Source organism: Meriones unguiculatus, chromosome 10 (genome assembly GCF_030254825.1).
Source record: "Meriones unguiculatus strain TT.TT164.6M chromosome 10, Bangor_MerUng_6.1, whole genome shotgun sequence".
Taxonomy (NCBI): Eukaryota; Metazoa; Chordata; class Mammalia; order Rodentia; family Muridae; genus Meriones; species Meriones unguiculatus.
The window spans coordinates 22,217,814-22,238,432 of record NC_083358.1 but is presented as its reverse complement, the minus strand read 5'-3'; the positions used below and the strand labels follow the sequence as shown (position 1 = coordinate 22,238,432).

At 51.2% G+C, this 20,619-nt stretch overlaps 2 protein-coding genes across 2 annotated transcripts in view; one reads left to right on the top strand and one right to left on the bottom strand.

Annotated features, from left to right (window-relative positions):
• The first annotated feature begins 9,107 nt into the window (after positions 1 to 9,107).
• Positions 9,108 to 14,302, top strand: Hsd11b2 (hydroxysteroid 11-beta dehydrogenase 2). Its single transcript, XM_021632009.2, has 5 exons — positions 9,108 to 9,496; positions 12,486 to 12,698; positions 12,816 to 13,001; positions 13,108 to 13,245; positions 13,382 to 14,302. Exons 1-5 carry the CDS (start codon positions 9,232 to 9,234, stop codon positions 13,783 to 13,785), a joined length of 1,206 nt encoding a protein of 401 aa, XP_021487684.1. The 5' UTR covers positions 9,108 to 9,231; the 3' UTR covers positions 13,786 to 14,302.
• A 478-nt stretch (positions 14,303 to 14,780) lies between these two features.
• The window catches only part of Atp6v0d1 (ATPase H+ transporting V0 subunit d1), a 45,180-nt gene continuing 39,341 nt past the window's right edge, over positions 14,781 to 20,619 (bottom strand). The window contains exons 4-8 of the mRNA XM_021632020.2: positions 19,429 to 19,508; positions 15,968 to 16,045; positions 15,666 to 15,842; positions 15,501 to 15,578; positions 14,781 to 15,403 (exon numbers count right to left, since the gene is read on the bottom strand). Of these exons, the coding sequence (XP_021487695.1) occupies positions 15,242 to 15,403; positions 15,501 to 15,578; positions 15,666 to 15,842; positions 15,968 to 16,045; positions 19,429 to 19,508 (575 nt within the window). The 3' untranslated portion in view covers positions 14,781 to 15,241. The remainder of the gene's footprint in view (positions 15,404 to 15,500; positions 15,579 to 15,665; positions 15,843 to 15,967; positions 16,046 to 19,428; positions 19,509 to 20,619) is intronic.

Below are 20,619 nucleotides of genomic sequence, written 5' to 3'. Positions count from 1 at the left end.
GCCTGTTCCAGCTGCTGGCTCTGCAGCTGGCCTCCACTGGCCCTACAGGGCTCCAGGGGAGGAGATTTCCTTTCAGTCTGAAATCCATCTTTCTGCTTGCTTATTTCTATGGGGAATGGTACATGAATGCTAAACTGTTGGCTGCGCTTGCTTACTTTATCCACAACTGTGCATGGCTGAAACACCTGAATTTTCCCTCATATACTTTAAAACAAATTGTGTTCTGGGACCTTTCAGCCTGCTCCTGGTAGAATTTTCTTTGAAGGTTCATATCTCAAAACCTTGTGTAACCCGACACAATTATCTGAAAAAGCTCAGAATCCAAAAGCACTACGTTCTGAGCTAGGAATGAAGGTCAGCACTGGGAAAGAAGTGTTTTCTTCCCTGCCTGAGGACTGCATCCTACCTCTCTATGACAATGCCCAATTCATGTTCCAAAGAAAAACTGCTGACCCCCACACGGGGACCAGTGGGCACACTTGGCTGTTCTCTCCGAACAAGGCATCGCTTAATGATCACATTACAAAGCTTTGGATCTGTCTGGCGGTTAAAAATACTTCAATAGAGCTGGGGAAATGGCTCAGTGGATAAAAGCTTTCTGCACAAGCGTGAGGACCTAAGTTTGAATCCCCAGAACCCACATAAAAGTTGAACACATAGCACAAATACGTGAAATCCTAGTGCTCCTGTGGAGAGGGCGGGGAGGCGGAGACGTAAAAATCCATGGACGCTGGCTAGCCAGCTAGCCTGTGACCTGGACAGGGGTGAAGGGGACAAAAGAGACCGTGTCTCAAACAAGACAGAAGTAGAAGACGGACACCCGAGGTCTTCCTCTGACCTTCACACTCATACCTGCTTTCTCTCGTCTCGCTCTCCCCACTCTCTCTCTCACACACACATCCCTTTAATTGTTGGCTATGGTGGCACATACATGCTTGCAATCCCCAGCACTAAGAAGACAGAGGCGTCGCCACAATTTTGAAGCCAGTCTGATTTACATAGCAAGTTTCAGGCTAACTGGGAGGATATAGTGAGACCCTGTCTCAAAGATAGATAGATAGATAGACAGACAGACAGACAGACAGACAGATAGACAGACAGACAATATATTTTTAATGATCACCTTGCTGCCTGGCCTTCCCAGGACAGAAGCAAGAGTGTCTTTGGACTCCACTAAGGTCCCTAGCTGCAAAAACAACCCATCCAGGAGCTAGGGTTTGAGGCTAAAGGGGCTATATATAATAGCTAGCTGGAGTTCATGTTTTTAGCAAATGGTTGTCTTAGGTCATTCTGACTCAAACTTACCCTACACTTCCTCCAGTGATCCCAAGCTGAAGGAAGGGAAGGGACCAGGAGAGAGGGCACAGAAGGTGAGATTAGAGTACAGCTGGGACTCCAGCAGATGACCCCGCATTCCAGAAAACTCCAGACCACAGAGCACTGCCCCCCCCCCTTCTGAAAAGCACCAGCAACCACTCATTATTTGCATACCAGTGGTGAAAGACCTCCACAGAGAAAGGCATCACTCATAGGTGGTTGCCTTTTCATGGAATTCACTGGAGAGAATTGGAGGCAAGACTGTGAACAAAACCCCTCCATCTGGTTTCAGTTTGCTTAAAAAGAAAAAAAAAAAAAAGCCAAACACATACAGGCCTCCCCAGCAGCAATCAGAAGACAGCTTGTGCTTCCTCGCTGTCACATTAGCCACCAAGAGGGGGGCGGAGTTATGCACATGCAAATGAATGACACCAGCTAGCCAAGCAACCAAGTTTTGCATCTCTTGCAGTTGTTCTACCAAGAAAGGGCCCGGATAAGGGGCGATGGCAGCCGTGGAGGAGCAAGGCTTTGGAATTAGCTGTAAACATCCAGTTGCTTTAATTCTGCCTTTGGGAGACTTGTTTCTGATCCAGAAGAGGGAAAAAAAGCTGATAGCCTCTCTGCTGGGGACTGCTCACTGAGTAAGGCCCACCTTTTCATTAAAGGCCGGGGCAGTGCGTTAAGACCTGGGGCCCAGTTCTCAAACTATAGGTCAAAACCCTATATAGGGTCGCTGAATGGAAGGGCTGAGAAAAATTTGACAATAGTAAAATGTTTTTTAATACACACACGCACACACACACACACATACAACTACTGCAAAATCAAATATGGAATGAATGGATCTGACGTGTTTCTGGTCGCTCTTACCTGTGTTCCAACCTGCGAATTCACCACAGACTTGGTTTTGAACACTTGACAAGCAAACCCTGCACTGTGTGACCAGCAACCAGATGTGCCTGAAACACCTCACTTCAGATGTGAGACTAGCTGTATTACAGATTGGGATGTTTTTCTATTCCTATGAGGGTTGGATTTTTTGTTTTGTTTTTTCTCTTATAGAAATAGTTAGGTATTAGAAAAAAGAAAGACTTCTAAGACTTCTAATATTTTTACTGTCACTCCTCTGTGTATCTAATTTATAGAATTTTAGATTGTATTATCTTAGAGTGTCTTATTTATAAAATTGCTATTTGAGTAGCTGGGCATGGTGACCCACACCTGTAATCCTAGCACTTGAGGAGGCAGAGGCAGGTGGATCACTGTGAGGCCAGCCTGGTCTACAAAGTGAGTTCAGGGTAGCCAAAGCTACACAGAGAAACCCTGTCTTGAAAAACCAAAAAAAATAAAAAAATAAAATAAAAATTTTGAGTTGTTGACTTAAGTTTTATTTAAAAAATCATTAATTGAAGGCTGGGCACAGTAACACATGCCTATAATTCCAGCATTTTAGAAGCTGAGGCAGGAGGAGTGAGAGTTTGAAGCCAGCTTGGACTATGTGAGACCATGTCTCAAGGCCTTTAATCTTAGCACTTGAGAGGCAGAGACAGGTTGATCTTTGTGAGTTGGAGGCCAGCCTGGTCAACAGAGAAGATTCCAGGCCAGCCAGCAAAAGACAGTGAAACTTTGTCTCAAAAAAAAAAAATTTTTTTAAAAGATTTATTTGTTTGTTTGTTCAATATATATGAGGGCTCTGTCTGCAGGCCAGAAGAGGGCATCAGATCCCATTATACATGGTGTAAGATACCATGTGGTGGCCAGGAATTGAACTCAGGACCTCTGGAAGAGCAGCCAGTGCTCTTAACTGCTGAACCATCTCTCCATCCCCTCAAAAAAATTTTTTGTTTCTTTTAAGGAAGAAAATCAAAACAAAAGAGCAACCGGAAAATCTTTAAATAAATTTTGCTTTGGGATTAGTATAGAATTTCCAATCATTTCTGAAACATACATCTCCTGGTTTTAACTATATATTTATGCAAAACCATTTCCTAGCTTTGACACATAAAACCAAAATACTGACCAGCTCGAAGGAACACTGAAGATGTTCTGTGTCGACAGAATCAAACATTTAACCAAAATGAGCCTGGTGGTTCACACCTGTAACCCCAGAGTTTGGAGGCTGAAACAAGAGGATTGGCATACACTCAGGGCCAGCCTAGGCAACCGCACAGCGAAGTCCTCCCAAAACCACGAGAACAGCACGCGACATGGCTCAGCTGCGCAAGCCTGGTGACCTGGGTTTGATCCTCAGAGCCCACACAAGAGTGGAAGGGGAAAACTGAGTCCACAAGCGTGTCCTTTTTCACGTGTGTGCAGTAGCGCTCACACACCTTCAGATACATAGCGAACACATGTAAACACACATAAAGACAAATCAGATTTTGAATATCTTAAAAGAAAAAATTTCATCTGGGCATGTTGGCACATGCCTTTAATCCCAGCACTTGGGAGGCAGAGGCAGGCAGATCTCTGAGTTTGAGGCCAGCCTGATCTACGAAGCGAGTGCCAGGAAAGCCAGGGCTGCTGCCACAGGGAAATCCTGTCTGGAAAAGCCAAAACAAACAACTGAACAAGATTTCTAAAACAATTTTTTTTTTCCAGACAGGATTTCTCTGTGTCCTGATTTCTTGGCGGTCCTGAACTCACTCTGTGGACCAGGCTGGCCTTGAATTCAGAGACCTGCCTGCCTCTGTCTTTCGAGGGCTGGGGTTAAAGAGGAGCACCACGCCTAACTAGCATACCTATTTTATATACCGATACCTGGAATTACATAAAAAAAAAAAAAAAAAAAAATGGGGCAGCGGGGCATGATTGCCCACACCTTTAATCCCAGCGCTTGTGATGCTGGTGAGACTGGTGGACTTCTATGGGTCCCGGGCCAGCCTGGTCTACATAGCAAACTTCAGGCCAATCCAGGCTACATAGGGAGGCCTTGCCTGCCCCTCCCACCAAAAAATCTTTTTGTCCTTGGGTAAAGGAGGCTGTGAGTGAAAAGGTTTAAGAAACCCTGATGAGGACACAGTGCTGAAATCTTGAGTCCACGTCCTTCTGTACTTCTGTAGAAAGGCTAATGATAGTGTCTGCTTCGGAGGAAGGCGAGGAGAACAGTAGATGAAGTACAAGTTGAACACAGGATTGGCAAACAGAATACACAAAATAAATGGGAAAAGATTACAGATAAGTCACCCCAAAGAAATCTGACTCAGAGCCTGCTAAATAGTCTCCCAGAGACCTCTCAGCTGGGCCTTGCTTTTCCCCTGGGGCTGATCCAGAAAATTCTGCAGAGTACAAAATGTTTCCCACCTTCCGGGACCCTACTCTCTAAACATCTGCCTTCAATCTGGGAGGCTATAAAATAATTCAGGAGAGAGTCACAGAAACCGTCTGGGAATCCAAGTGATGTTGGTGCAGCCTGCATCTTACTGCCCCTCCCCCAGGTCACTAAAGGGCAAAATCTCCAGGTGCTCACACTAAATAGGATACCTCTGAGAAGAGAGAGGGGGTTTTGGCTCATGTGTAGGGTATTTAGAGGCGAGTTAGTACTCTCCAGGGCTTCTATCTAGGTTCCATTAGCCCACAAGCATCCAACTGCCGCTGGCCTCAGCCCTTGCATAGCTCCAGACACCCTGGGCTCAGTTTGTCTGTATAATACCTCTGTTCTCATCCCTCACCTGGCTGCAGCAACAAGACTTCAGACTTGCACCTTCCCCCAAATCTACTTCCTGGCCATCCGGGACAGAGGTCTCCTTTGCTCAAGACCACACCATGTTCCCTTTTGCCTGTGAAATGAAGTACACAAGCCACATGGGGACACAGCTCTCAAAAGCACAGACTTTGCACTTAAACCGGAGTTTCAATGTTGAGCAGGGTCTGAGTGCTCTCAGACCCTCAGCCTCTGAGAGCCTCGCTTCCCCTGAAGGTAAAATAAGGACAGTCAGACCTTCTAGAAAGGGCTATCATGAGGCTTCTGCACCAAGCCCAGAGCTCAGAACACGAGAAGCCTGGAGGCCAGCATATGGACTCAAGGATATGCTGGGAAGAAGATGTCTGCCAGGACTTAAGAAGATGATGAGACCTACTTTGGACATGTTGAGTGCAACTGGCTCATAGTGTCTAAGGGAGGCATCCAGGGCAGCTGCATGCGTGGGCCTGGAGTCAAGAAGGAGGCCACGGCTGGAGAGCCAGCATGTGAGCGGGAAGATGAGGTCATGGGTGGAGGAGGTGAGCGTGAGGCCTCCACAGCCAGACGCTCATCCACAAGGGAGACAGGTTTATGAAGACTGAAGAAGGGCAGAGAACTGGGGTGAGGGGCAGAGGGAACAGCAGTGTGGCTTTACAAGCATCAAAGAAAGACAGAGCTGGCGACATCAAGAGAGGCCAGCAGAACAGAGGCTTCGAGGAGACCAAGACATCGGAAGGCAGAAATGGGTCTGAGATTCCAGGAACAGGCAGCCTGGTGAGGTTAGGAGTAGGAGATGACCCCTGGGATAACCTGGGGAAGTGGAAAAGAGCACTGGCACCTAAAATAACGCAGGGCAAAAGAGGCTGAGAAGAGAGGACCCATGAAAACAACGCCCCAGGAAAAGGATGCAGGATTGAGGTTGCCAATGAGAGAAGCTGCTGGGAAGTGGCCAGTAGTTTGTGGTCTATCTGTGGTCCAAACACAGGGCCCGGCACCCAGTAGGAAGTCAATAAAAAGTTGCTCTATTGGGGTGAAGAGGTTTTGCATTTGCTGTGCAAGCATGAGGATCTGAGTTCAGATCTCCAGAACCCACATAAAGGTTAGGATTGGTGGCACCTATCTGGAACCCCAGTGCCTAGAGGGGTAGAAACAGGTGAATCCCAGGGGCTTTCTGACCAGACAGTCTGGTTGGATTGGTGACCTCCAGGCTGAGTGAGAGACCCTCTCCCAAAAAATAAGGTGGAAAGGAGGAAGACACCCAGTGTTGAACACACACACACACAGAGAGAGAGAGAGAGAGAGAGAGAGAGCTTATCCTAGACCGAGGATGTTGCTGCCCAGTATTTGAGTGTGTTCCTGGTATGCATTAGGCCCAGAACAGAAATACCCAGTATGAAAAGAACCATACTATCTTTTGAGGAGAGTGTGAGTGGAGGTCTAGAACACAGTGAAAGAACTAGTTATTGGCAGGAAACAGCCCCTCTGCCACAGCAGCGAGGAGAGAAGAGTTTGTGAGTATTCTATGTGTAGGGCCCCAGGATTGAAGTGAGTCAGACCACAGAGGAAAAACCAAGTGCAGAGGAAAAGGTGCTTTTGCAGATGCACCCTCCCAGAAAGCCAGAAGGTGGTGCTAGTGAGTCATAGGTCACCAACGAACAGCCAGCCAGCTTCTAGTTCCAGACCCTTGGTCCTCCAGAGCCTAGGGCATGCCACGGTTGGCTGACCAGGTTTCTGACCAATGGGGTTGGGGTGGAGTTGGGAGATGAGACAAAGGATTAAGGCTGTGGTCTGAGTGCTTGGGACCAGTTGGCTCCAGAAGCTCTGCTCCTTCTGGTTACCCTTCATTAACCTGCCCTTCTAGGCCCTGCCTTAGCTGCTAGGGCTCCTGCCCTCTGCCCCACTCCCCTTTCTTCCAGGGAGGTCCCTACCAGCCCAGAGTCCTGATTCCGGCAGAAGCTGGTTCTGTACCCCAAGGCAGGCTCAACCTGGCACCAGGCCTCAGCCAGGGCTGGGCCAGCCCCTCCCGGTTATGACTATTTGAAACACTTTGCACTTGTAGCGTGCCTCCACCTGATGAGGAGAAAGGGTCAGTGGCTGAGGAAGCCACAGAGAGCTAGACCCTGGGATGGTCTCCTGATTTAGAAAAATGGCACGTGTGTGTGTGTGGGGGGTGTCACATAAATGTGGCAGGTCATCCAGTCTCATCAAGGCTTACAATAAACAGTTCTACCTGAAGTGGTACACTCTTCTAGAAGTCTTCTGCCGAAAGGGAATCCCCTCATCTACTCTCAGCCAGTCTCCCTCCAGTCCCCACCCTGGGCTTTCCAAACCTTGTCCTTTATGGGTTTCTTCCTCACCTTGCTTTCTTGCTTCTACTGCTCTGAGTACTGGCAACGTGGGTAACCTTGCTGGTCCCCCTGGGACTCTACTTTCTTTCTCCTTTTTCTACCACAGGAAAAGTACTTAAAAGGGCAGAGACTGGAGAAGCTGCAGCTGGATCCTAAGGAGGGTAGCCAGATGTGGGAGAGCCAACCAGTGCAACTTTTCCAGTCAAAGTGGGGTATGTTGCTCACTTCTGGGCCTGGCCAATTGACTCAGGGCAACAGGATTAACAGGATTCAGTGGGTTTGGAAAAGGATTGTCTCTCTGAATTTCTAGAAGCAAGATGACCCAGGCAGAAGGGGAGCTTCAGGAAACACATACAAGCACACATAAGGCGGTGACAGGGTGTAGAACCCCATGGATATAAACCCCATGCATATAAACCAAAGCGCTGGAGGCCACATCCCCAAGGTCAGGCACTCACACCTTACTCAAGCAAGCCCGGCCACCCAGGCCAGGGCTCGGCCACTGTCCATATTTATGGAGAGAGGACAGGTGGAAACATGTCAGTGGCTCTCCACCCAGAGTTCCCCTCTCAAGTGGATCTGGTCTCCAGCTTCTTCTCAGAGATTTCTCTGGCCCATCGGGAACCCACATCTGGGTAGAAGAGGGCTTTGGAAGGGTGTTTTCATAACTCGTGGGAGCAGAGTCCGGACCCAGGAGCCACAGGATAAAAAGCTGTGATAAGGTGTCCACGACCTCTCAGGACCTAGAAAGGATAGAGGTGAGGAACTGGGCAAGGGCTGGAGGTTCACAGAAGCGGGGATCTCCATTGCCACGGTTTGTACCTACCTACTCTTTGCCTTGGGCCTGGCACCCAGCTATTGGCACTAGCCCCCCGATGCCTGCCAGAGCCCTGGCATGCATGTTAGGCACAAGGTGCCAGACACGGGGGTGGCAGGGGGTGCCAGGCCACACACACACAAACAAGGACCTTCATACAGGCAGGGAGGGAATCGCACCCACACACCACTTATCTCATCCCCTGGGGACTCAGGGAAGCAGAGCGGGGACCACCCTGCCCTGACTCCCTTCCAGGTGTGCCCTGGAGAGGGGGTGCGTGAAGCAAAAGCAAGAGGAGACTTTGATGCTTCCATTGACTTCCCGCCCATACCCATCACCATGAAAATGAGGAGGTGAAACAGAAACTTCCAAGGATCTCTGTGGTCACCCCTCCCTCCTAGCTGAGGCCGAGAACTGCTCAGGCCAGAGTGCACGTTTGGGCGTCTATCCCAGTGTGAGTGCGGGTGCGGGTGTGGCCACGGCAGACTCTGGCTGTTCTGGAAGTCATGGCAGTCACAGCGGGATCGATGCGGAATACTTGAATGAAAGTTGTTAGTGGTGGTGGTGGTGGTGGTGGTGGTGGTAGTGGTGGTGTGTGTGAGGGGGTATCCTGAGGAAGGGTGAGCAGGATGTGCACACCTGAGTTCCGAGGCTCAGAGCTCTTTGCGTGCCAATAGGCGCACGGGAGTGAATGAGATGCAGGGCAAAGGGTTGGGCGGACTGGCCCTTTCCTTGGCGAAGCTGGCGACTGACGGCTCCGCCTCGTACAACTTGGGACTTTGTTCGAAAGCGGATCTAGCCGAGGGGGCGGGGCGGGGGGGCACCTGCCTGGCGAGGGGTGCTAAGATAGAAGTGCAAGAAAGCCCCACCCCGGCCCCGCCTTCGCCCCGCCCCAGCCCCGCCCACAGGGCGCTTTATAAGCTGGGTTCGAGGGACTGCAAAGAAAGCGAGTAACCCTTCCACTCCAGGCTGTTGTTCCTCTGCACTCCGTGTCCCGGCCCCAAGTCCCTCTCCGCGCTCCCTAACCCGGCCCCAGCCCCGCCCCGGCCCGGCCCGGCCCCGCAGTCATGGAGCGCTGGCCTTGGCCGTCGGGCGGCGCCTGGCTGCTGGTGGCGGCCCGCGCGCTGCTGCAGCTGCTGCGCTCAGACCTGCGTCTGGGCCGCCCGTTGTTGGCGGCGCTGGCGCTGCTGGCCGCGCTCGACTGGCTGTGCCAGCGCTTGCTGCCCCCGCCGGCGGCACTCGTGGTGCTAGCGGCTGCTGGCTGGATCGCGTTGTCCCGCCTGGCGCGCCCTCCTCGCCTGCCCGTGGCCACTCGCGCGGTGCTCATCACCGGTGAGTGCGCGGAGCGCGGGGACTCCAGGCTGGAGGGCGGGACCGCACACCTAGAGGGTTTCCCTTGGGCACCACCGAGGCCGACTCCGCGCCTCGGAAGTGAGAGTCCTCCTCTGCAAGCAAGAGAAGTGAGCCAAGTAGGAAGCTCCGGGCACCTCACCAAGTCTGGGTTAACTACCTGCGGCCGCGCAGAGTATTGGAGGGAAAGTTAGGGCGAGTGGGCAGGTGCTCAAGGAGACTAGTGACGGAAAGAGAAGAGGCGAAGAGACGAAGGGTATGCTGTGCTCCTCCCTAAGAAGCCAGGTGTGGAGCAGACGACAGTACTCTTGGGGACCTCGGAAGACCTGAGGAGGAAGAATGCCATTTCTTGAACTCTGCCTGACACCCCCACGTCACTGGAACACACTGTCTGCTGTTCTCTAGGGACAGAGAGCTCAGATGGCGTTCTGCTCCCCCTGACCTCCATCGGATGGAATCCTTGGAGTTCAGAACCGCCTGAGGTCACAGCAGCTGCATGGGAGCTGCTTCTTAGATCCAGCTACCCTTTTGCCAAAAAACTGCAGCCGTCTGCGGTCTACACCTAGCACTTCATCCTGCCTTGTCCTGGGGTGCCCAGGAAAGGGGCTTTGGAGAGCTGGACTCAGGTGTCTCGGGTGCCTGGCTGAGCTCTCTTTGTCTGGAGCAGGGAATAAATCTGTCATCAGAGGGAGGGTAGGGGAAGGGGGGCTGCAGACCCAGCAGGAAATGGGGAGGGGGAGGAAGGCCAGGGGGCATTGGTCCATTGCATGGGAGGAGGGGCAGCCTTGTTTCTCCCCCAACCACCATGGCTTCTCAGAGAGCTTGGTCCTTTTATGGGTGGTCTGCTGGATCGGAGATGCGGCTGGAAGAACTCAGGAGGAAATCCTTGAACAGGACCTTGGGGGAAGTTGGTGGAGACAGGTGGAGTATGAAAGGTGTCTGGGATCGCAGAAAGGTGTCTGTCTGTGGAGATGTGGTGGGATGTGAAGTTACCTTGGGGGGAGACTTGAATGGCAGGTGAGAAACCAGATCGTATTAAGGTAGAGGAGGGTGGCACAAAGGTTTACGGCTTCAGAAGAAAGGGTGGAGATCGAGTAGGACTCCAGGGCGAGTGTGAAGCCTCGTGGAACCCGTTTCAGGAGTTTGAGGAAGGAAAGCTACCAGACTCTCTCGGAATGAAGCAGGGACTAGGTTATAGGGCTCTGCCTACAATGCAACAGATCCTGTCCTCTACTCTGTGAGCGACTTTATCAGGTCCTAGGCCACTTCAGGTTCTACTGGCCCGGCTGGGCAGTCTTTCCTAAAAATCTCACCTCAGGTCTTTGCTGCTGCTGCTACTTCTTCTAGTCTTGAGCCTGAGCAAGAGGTGGGAAGAGGGATGTGCCCCGGGCTCCCTCCATCTCTGCAAGCTCAGTGCTTGGGAGAACAGGACTGCTCAGCCTATTCCTGTGTAAAGCGTGGAAGTTGGCTTCTAGCTTCCCGGTGGCTGCAAATTCTGGGGCTTTCCCAGCCACCACTAAGCAGCAAGACACTTAAGTGACCAGGTCTTGCCCCACCTGCCAAGAACACTGTGCCCTTCTGCCTGTAGAGCTGTCACTTAACCCTCCCCAAGAATGCCCAAGCACTGCTTGCCAAACCTACTCCACAAAGGCTCAGCCACGGGGTCAAGTTTGAGCTGTGTGGCTTGGTACCTTGTGTGCACGCATGTGTATATCTTTGTGCTGATGGGTTGCAGGGGTTAAGCTCATGTGCGAACATCCAGGAAGGTTAGGGATGTTTGCAGGTGGGCAAGAGGCTAAGATGTGGGGGTGTGTTGGGACCTCAGAGCTGAGGCTCTGGGAAGCTTTAATGGAATGCTGTCTGCTCCAGAAGAAAGCAGAGGCAAGTGTGTCTATTTGTGCACACACTCCCCTCCCCCCAGTCAGATTTGCTTGGGAAGGACCCCTCAACACAGACTGGCAGGCCCCAGCCACACAAAGCCCAGTTTGCAGCCCCCTGCCCAGCTTTGTTCTCCTCTCAGCATAGGGGGCGGGGCTGAGATGAGGAGGGGTGCTGTTTGTCCAGGAGTGGGGAAGCGAGCTGCAAAGCAGCTTTTCTGCTCAGCAGGACCTCGGGGCTGGCGGTCTCCACAGCACCTCCTCCCTCACTGGCCCTCCTCCTCCTCTCACTGGCCACCCACAGAGCCAGGATCAGAATGGAAACCATCAAGGAAGCAAGGGCTTATCAGTACCAGGGACCCCCACACTGGGGCCTTGCCTGGTGGTTCTTATCTCTGCATACCAAGGACAAGAAAATGAAGCCTCCATGAGTGGTAACCGACCTCAGGTCACCCTTGGTGGTATGGGGAGGGATTCCAATGCAGGTCTGTTTTCTTCACTTACCATGCATGGTTCCTGGCCTGAGAGGGAAGAGGTCTAGGGCTCAGCAAACATATATACTTAAAGTCAATGATTGGAATTCCGAGGGCAGAGATCATGGGGAAGTTGGGAATGGGGCTCTGCCGTGAGCCTGGAACAAAGGAGGGGTGTTGAGAGGCGTGCTCAGGTTGAACAGGTCCAGGGTGATGTCATCTGGGCTTTATTCTAAGGCTCATAGGTTCCTGAGGAAGCAAAAGGCCTCTGGGAATTGTCAGCAGCAGAGTGGTGCTGTCAATTTTGAAGACAACCCTCTCACTTAGGCAAGATGGCTTGGGACAAGTGGAACTGGACTAGGTCTCTGTTTCTTCTGTAAAGTAAGGTTTATCAGTCACATTTGATGGGATAGCTGGATAGGGAATCAGGGAGATGACAGCTGTCACAGAATTGATGCTCAGGGCTCAGCCAGAGGACAAACTTATAACACATATTTGTAAGGAGGAGGGAGGGCTGAGTGTCCAGGAGCCTAGATTCCACCCACACCCTAGTGATCCTTGGCTTGTCTTGGGCTTGGCTGGGCCATTGTGGGAATTCATTGGCTATCTTACCCTGGCTAGGTTGTGACACTGGCTTTGGCAAGGAGACAGCCAAGAAACTGGATGCCATGGGCTTTACGGTGCTGGCCACTGTGTTGGATTTGAATAGCCCTGGTGCCATAGAACTGCGTGGCTGCTGTTCCCCTCGCCTAAAGCTGCTGCAGATGGACCTGACCAAGCCCGAAGACATCAGTCATGTGCTGGAATTCACCAAAGCTCACACCACTGGCACTGGTCAGCAGATGTGTCTCCCTTAGGGATGGGCACGGCTGGGCGAGTGTGAGGGAGGCAGGGACTGCGTGTCTGCGGTTAGGCTGACCTGAGGCTCCCCTCCTGGCTTTGTACCCCTAGGCCTGTGGGGTCTGGTTAACAATGCGGGCTTCAACAGTGTGGTGGCGGATGTGGAGCTTTCTCCAGTGGCAACTTTCCGCAACTGTATGGAGGTGAACTTCTTTGGTGCCCTTGAGCTGACCAAGGGCCTCCTGCCACTCCTTCGGCACTCAAGGGGGCGTATTGTGACCGTTGGCAGCCCAGCAGGTAAGTGCCCTTCTGTCCTGAGACAAAGTGGTAAAGGAGCTGTGATTAGGTGATTTGAGGACTCCCAGGCCAAGGCTGGGCAGCCTCATCCCCATTCCATCCCCAGGAGACATGCCATACCCCTGCCTGGCAGCCTATGGAACCTCCAAGGCAGCTGTAGCACTGCTTATGGACACATTCAGCTGTGAACTGCTTCCCTGGGGTATCAAGGTCAGCATCATCCAGCCTGGCTGCTTCAAGACAGGTGAGGGTTCAGGTGTGGGGTGGGCAGGGCTGTGTGGGCTGATGATGTGGCATGGCTTGGGTCACAGACATAGCTCACATTAATGGCCTTTGGCTCCTCTGACTGCTGCCTTCTGATCTTGCCACCCCTTCCTCAGAGTCAGTGACTAATGTGAATCTCTGGGAGAAGCGCAAGCAACTGCTGCTGGCCAACCTGCCTGGGGAGCTGCTGCAGGCCTACGGGGAGGACTACATTGAGCACTTGCATGGGCAGTTCCTGCATTCGCTCAGGATGGCGTTGCCTGACCTCAGCCCGGTTGTAGATGCCATCATTGATGCACTGTTGGCAGCTCGGCCACGCCGCCGCTACTACCCAGGCCGTGGCCTGGGGCTCATGTATTTCATCCACCACTACCTGCCAGAGGGCCTTCGACGCCGCTTCCTGCAGAACTTCTTCATCAGTCACTGTCTGCCCCGAGCACTGAGGCCTGGCCAACGTGGTCCTGCTCATGCTGAGGACACCCCCCAGGACCCAAACCCTTCCCCAGTGGCAGCTCGGTGAGCCACAGGCCTCAGTGTTCCAGCAAGAGAGGCTCCATGAGCCCTTGGCCCTCTCCCCTGGCCATTACAAACTCCTAGACTCTGTGTTAAGAGAAGCCCAGCTTCCACTGCTGATGGCTAGTCCAGGCCCGGGAAGCTGAGTTTGCTAGTGAGCCTCTGGACCTCTCCTCTGCTTCATGAGCCCACACATCCCCTACCGGGTAAAATCTGCACACTGCAGCTTGGGGAACCCAGATGGATAGAGGGTTTAGTGTAAGATTTGGCTATAGCCTTTGCTAGGACTCTACAGACCATTTCTGTGCAAATGTAAGAATGATTAGGCAGGTGGAGACCTCCTCAGGATTCTTTGGGCACCAGTGCCTCAGTGCTGCAAATCTAGGGTAAATCCCAACTGCCTCTTGACTGGCTCAAGATTGAAGTCCCCAACTACCTGCTCCCAGCCACAGAGAAGCTACAGATTGAACTTGCCTGCTTGTTGACATTTTAAAATAAAGATACATTTTTTATTTCTCCTAGAATGAGGGAGATACAGTGTTTGGAGGAGGTGACTGCCTGGGTGACAGGGTGTGGCTATGTGAAAGAGTTTGGGAACTTCCTGGGAGATCTTGGACTCAGCAGGGGAGCTGAGTGGACCCCAAAGGCACAATGTGGTTCATATACCTCCTCTACCGACCTCAGGCAAATCATTTGTCCCTACGTCTGGGTTTCTGCATGATGAAGTGAGATAAAGGAAATGGTCATCTTTAGGGAGTTACAGGGCTTGTTGAAGCAGTTTGGGAGGTCTGGGCAAGGGTGGGGGAAGACAGAGCCAAGATACAAATCCTCTCTAACAACCCCCGCCCCAGCCTATCTCCATACCTAAGCTCTCAGCAGAAAAAGCCCCCTCCAGGGACTCCCCTGATGCTGTGACTGCTGACTGCAGGAGAGGGCTCAGCAAGGGTACAGTGATGAACAAAGCTAGAAGCCAAGGAAAGGACCAGGAGGTAGCAAACAGTAGGCTTTTTAAAGAGGGCAATTTTATTGTCTCAGAGGGGTAGAGCTGAGGGAGAGGGCTGCAAAACTACTTTCCTCAGACTCCAAGAATACACATTCTCTATTCTCACAGGCCATGGTTCTGGGGATGACCCACAGAGGAGTAAGGAGGCTTGTACTGCCCCAGGGGTTCTCTGGTTAGGGAGGGATATGAAAGTGACACAAATTTCTTAGACACGGTAGCGGCTGTAAAGGGGTATGGGGGACATGAGCACTTTGCTCTGGAGGGGATCTTGGTCCATTCTTGATCAGGGGATAGGTGCCTAACCCCCTTTCAGTCCTAAGAGCAGTCCTGGTGGGGGTCATGGAAGTTGGACAACCAGCTCCAAGACAGTGTGCTACACCAGGTCAGACAAGTGAGCCCTGGGCTTCTCCACAGCACACAAAGACACACACAGTGCACTTGGGAAACTTGGGTTAGAATGCTAGAAGATGGGAATATAGTTGTCGATCTTGGCGCGATGACGTTGGGCGATGCACTCAGCAATCCACACAATGTTGCGACATTCCTGTTCCTTAAGCTTCACAAAGGCATAAAAGACACCAAAGTGGAATTGGTTCAGGAAGGCCAACTTGTTCAGCTTTACCTGTGGACAAATGCGGGTGTGATGCACAGGAGCTGTGGCCAGCAGATGAAGGCCTAACCTCCTGCCTGGGTAGGCTCCACAAGAGCCTTGTGCTCACCTCATGCTCAAAGAATCGGTCTTCCAGGGTCTTGTCTCCAGGATTGCTACCTGCACCCTCAAAAAGCAATTTGTATTCCTGGCCAAGAAACGGGGAGAAGCACAGGTGAGGGTGCTGCCAGGCGCTGGGGGTGCCAACCTAAATCTTATCAGGCAGGGCACTTACCGGGTAGTAATCAGCTACATTCTTGACCTGTTCATAGTCATCAGCTCGAGCCAGCTGAGCCAGGCCCTCAGGGTAGAGTCGGCCACAGTGTGGAAACAGCTTGGCACGGTCCTCCTTGGACAGCTCTGTGCCGAAAGAGTTGATGGTGATGATGAAGGCTCGGCGGTCCGCTTCAAACTGCAGGACCAGTGCATAGATGAGGAGAGAGGGAAGATGAGGGAGACCATAGCCAGCCAGTTGGCAGAGCTCACCCTGGCAAAGATCAGTGGGGACAAAAAGCAGAGAGATGGGCAGGCACTTACCTCTAGGATAGGACACATGGCATCAGCTGTGGTTCCACCCAACAGAGTGCAGAACTTGTAGAAGGACTCCAGATAGGCCTATAAAAAGACCAGTGTTTGCTTAGAGCAAGGAGATCAATGCTGGGGGACTTAGTTGAAACCTTGTCAGTTTGTTCTCCTCTCTAAGCCTTTTATGGTAGAGATGGGCCAGCTCATTCTATGACAACTTCCCCTCTACCAAAATATCTACCAAATTCTAATCATCCAAGCAACAGTAGCTTACTGCCTTCTGAGTGGGTGTGACAAAACAGTTTCTGGCCCACTGTCTACCTCAGCGTACATATCCTTAACCCTTTCTGCTGTCAAGCTTAGAGAGGGCTCTGTCTTCTTCCTGGAACTCTGTCCTACTTTTCTAGACTCCAGAACCACCCCCTTCCCCAGCCTCAGAAAACTAGGTATCCAAGGGCTAGTAAGGGAAAGTTACCCTCAGAGTTTACAAACTGTCTAGCCTGAATCCATAAGCCCTCCCTTGCAACAACCCACCTTTGGAAAAGTATTCCTCCCACCCCCAGCCAGCTCCTAAGCATCAACAGCAGGAACCAAATTATCAGGTCAGTTCCTGCTGAAGGAGAGTTACTGCCTATGTGAACACCGGCCTCCCAGTCAATAACCGGGCACATGGGCTGCCAGCAGAAACAAGTACTTTTTGTCCAGGCAAATTGGATCTGCTGGGCATGAGGAGAGGACAGGTCAGCTCAGATACAAGGTCTTTTCCGACTTTCATTCACAAGGTTTCTTTCCTTTCCGCCATGGGCTTGCAGACTCCATGGGGAACACTCTTGCGTGAAACTTCACTCAGACACCCCCTAAGGTCACAGAGACTGGATTTATACAGGGGGTTTGCAAGGTATAAAAAGCTTTCCACATTCAGGTGTGCCTTCCAAGCTAGCTTGAACCCACAGGATCTGCCATTCAGAGAGAGATGAGATAGTGATACCCACAGCCCCAACAAAGCACAGTGACACTATACAAAATGAGCTCAGTGGAAAACCTGCAGATGATCACTGAGCTCACAGGAAACAAAAAGCCAATATAAGTCAGTAATAAGAAAAGCATGGAAAGAAACAACACTGCGCAGCACAGAGGATCGCAGAGAATCAAAAGTCTGTGGGCAGAAATGGCTCTCACCTCCCACACTGGTGGACTTCAGAGTCCCTCCAGGACTCAGTCCTCTGTGACCTTCCTTATGGCCAGCCAAGCTGGTTGTGCTGAAATCTTAGGACCTGCTCTAACGCAGCCTGTAGCTCCTATCTGTAGGCTAACCACTAGCTAGTTTTGGGTTCTATGCCCTGATACCTACTTGTTTGCTTAGCCAAGCGGTTTTGATCTCCAGAGAAGCTGACCCTAGGATTAAGGTCTACCCTTTCCTCTGGAGGCATAGCAGTAAAGAAACTGGCAAGACCCAGGTACCAAGGTCATTTCTCCAACCCCACCCTCTCCCCAGGTTCTGCCAGCCCATAGTTGCTTCACCAGCTGCCTACAGTTCACGTGCCAGACAGCTGTGGACCCACCTAATCTCCCATCTGTGGCCACTGGGCTGGGACATTGCATGACAGGTAGGCAGCTCTGGCATGGGGTCCACAATGTTGGTCAATGTTTATGAGCTGGTTCCTGGGCAGTCCTTGACAGTGACTCCAGCTAAAACCAGTCAGGCCCAGTAAGGGTGTGGGTAAGGCTAGGGGGATAGCCACACCTCTCATTCTGTCTGGGGCAGGGAATTTGTCAATAGACCAGCTGAGTGTGTGAGAGTACTATAAGATATTGGGTGTGTGTCTGTGTGTGTTAATGAGTTGAACATGCACAATACACGTATGACTGCATGTACCTCTAATCTGCCTTCTACCCTGCAGGCACACAGGGCCTTCTAAGAATACTTGGCTCTGTTAGAAGACTTTAGGCTCACACTTTACTTATTTTGTGTGCATGTATGTGCGAAGGTCAAAAGGCAATTAGTGGGTTCTCTCCTTCCACTATGTGGGTCCCATAAATCAAACTCAGGCTGTCTAGCTTGGCAGTAAGCACCTTCATTTCCTGGGCCACCTTGCCAGCCCAAAGTAACAGGGTATCACTGTGTAGTCCTGGCTGTCCCAAAACTTGCCACATAGACTTAGACTCACAGGGAAATGCCTGCCTCTGACTCTTGAGTACTGAACTGAAGGTCACCATGCCTGGCTTACCTTTTTTTTCTTGAGACACATTCTTACTATGGAGATGTGGCTGACCTGGAACTCAATACATATACTAAGCTAACCTTGAACTTGGCAAAAATCCTCTTGTTTGAGCTTTCTGAGCATTTTGAGGTATGGACCTGACTCTGAGCTAAAAGTTCAAACTTTTGACATGCTATTCAAGACCCTGGGTGACTTGGTTCATCTCAGTGCCTGCCTCTTCTTTCAGATCTCCTCCCCACTATCCATGTGAAACCCTTGCCATCTGACTGGCCCATGCTTCTTGCTTTCCTCCCTCTGCCTATACTATCCTTCTATTATTTACCTCTAGATCTCTAGATCCTTACTTATATTGGCCCAAGCCCCACAGAAAGACTAGAACTTCAGACTGAGCCAAATGTCTAACAGCCAGCTACAATGAGGGCAGAAGATTAGCCCCATAATGCCCCAGTGGAGACTGGATAGACAGATATCCTCAGGTTTAGGCCAACAGGTCCCTTAGCCAGTGCCATCCTCAGCTTCTCTTTAAGGTTTGCCTATTGATAATCTATGTTTCTGATGAAAGTCTGCCAGGAGTCTTGGCATCACAGCTTAGAATCATACCACGAACTGAACTCAGCCTTTCCCAAATAGCCCTGTTAGCTACCTTTTAATCTCTACAATGACTGTATGAACCCATGAATCTCAAGCCCACCGTATCTCCTGAGGCTAGCCGGTCTATGCCACAGCCTAGGGGAAGCAAAAGGCAAGTAGAAGCTGAAGATAATGAGATACACAGCACTGGGTCAGGGTCTGGAAACCTGAAAGGCTCTTAATATACTGGCTGTGCCCGGCTGGATCCTTCCCCCACAATAACAAGCGTATTTATTGCCTTTGCCTAAGTGCCTGTCTTGGCTAGCAAAAGCTCATGTGGTGTAGGTCTGAAGGCTATGGCCTGGGTGGTGGCCCATGACCCTCCTGGATTGCTACAGAGTGGCTATCCAGGAGCTTGCTCTGACAGGCCAAGTGACAAGATCAGCAGCCACTCCAGCTGATCTTATCTAAGCCTGCTGCAGACACCACGGAATAGATAACCTGTTCCATGCAACCCTGCCACCATCGCAGGAACCTGAGAGTAAGAGAGTAAGCCTCCAGAAGGAGTCTGGTGCAGGGACATCCTGGCCCAGAATCTCACATAAATCACCTGCTGTCACACCCACCGACCCACCCACTGACAAGTCAATCCCCCACCCCACCACTTCTGAAGAACACTACCTTGTAAAGCGTATTACGGATTATCTCGATGTTCATCTCATCAAGGTCCTGTTCTGAGATGCAGTCTTGGAAAAAAGGCGCTGGGAAGGGAAGACAAGGATATGAAGAGTAGGTAAGCAGACTAAGTGAGAGGGCCCATGTCACAAGGCCCAGTAGGCTAGGTACTAGGGACCCCCAATTCAGCTTGAGATACTGCCTTGGAAGTAGTAGATGCAACTCTCTGGGCCATGTGCACTGACCTGAGCTTTTCCTGCCTCCTTGCTCCTAAAATTGATTTATAAAGGAGGCGGCCAGCCATAACATGATCTAATCGCTGCTGGATCAGACCCAAGTTTAGACCATGCCAAAGACAGGCTTGCATAAGAGGCCATGAGATTTTCCCTTCTCCAGGGGCAGCTATGGATTGAAGGGCTGAAACCCACTGCTCTGTATAGCCTATGAAAACCTGGTGCCTATACATGGGAAACTAGCCTCCTTCTCTAGGTAAGAATGAGTTCAGCAGCTAGGCATGGAGTAGTTAGTGATTCACTGAAGAACTAAGAGGAGAGGTCAGGGCAGGATCCCAATGAGGACCTGAAGACTTACCTGATATCTCTCCTTTAAAGATGAAAAAACTGCAGAAGCCACAAACATCCCAGAACTAGATCAGAGTTACTGGGAGAATCAAAGGCAAACCAGGTGAGTAGATATGGCTAGTGCTTCTCAGCTTAGTACCTTCTGATTCAGCTCTGGTGGCTTCCTGGAATAGTTCCCCAGGGTTTACGACTAGAAGGATACTTAGCTAGTTATGATCCGCATGCCTTCTCTCCAGCATTTTATGCAGACAGGAGCCAGCACTAGTGAGGTGGGGTTAACAGGAAGCTATCCTGACTCCCCTCCCTTCCTTGGCCTCTGACATGGACCCTGCATCCTGCTGGACACTGTCTGACCTGAACCCTGGGACCTGTGGAGTCAAATGAAGCTGTTTGCTTTTCTTTTCTGCCTTATAAGAAGCCACCTTTGTGGCCCTGGTTAGGGCCACATCTGCCAGACCTCTTAGGACTCTAAGGAACACAAGCCTCTTGCTCTTCTCCATTAGTTCATTCAGCCCTCCTCTGAATTCTGAAAAACTAGACTATCTCCAAAGTTAGACAGTCTAAGTCTGCCCTTTGGGTTGCCTGTCTGGCCTAGAAAAAGCCCTGAGAAAGGTGA

Bases quoted from the DNA above. Each gene is read 5' to 3' on its own strand.
- Hsd11b2 (XM_021632009.2), top strand. From the start codon at position 9,232: ATGGAGCGCTGGCCTTGGCCGTCGGGCGGCGCCTGGCTGCTGGTGGCG. The intron at 12,699-12,815 runs GTCAGCAGATGT...TTGTACCCCTAG, and splicing joins AGCTCACACCACTGGCACTG to GCCTGTGGGGTCTGGTTAAC. The intron at 13,002-13,107 runs GTAAGTGCCCTT...TTCCATCCCCAG, and splicing joins GACCGTTGGCAGCCCAGCAG to GAGACATGCCATACCCCTGC.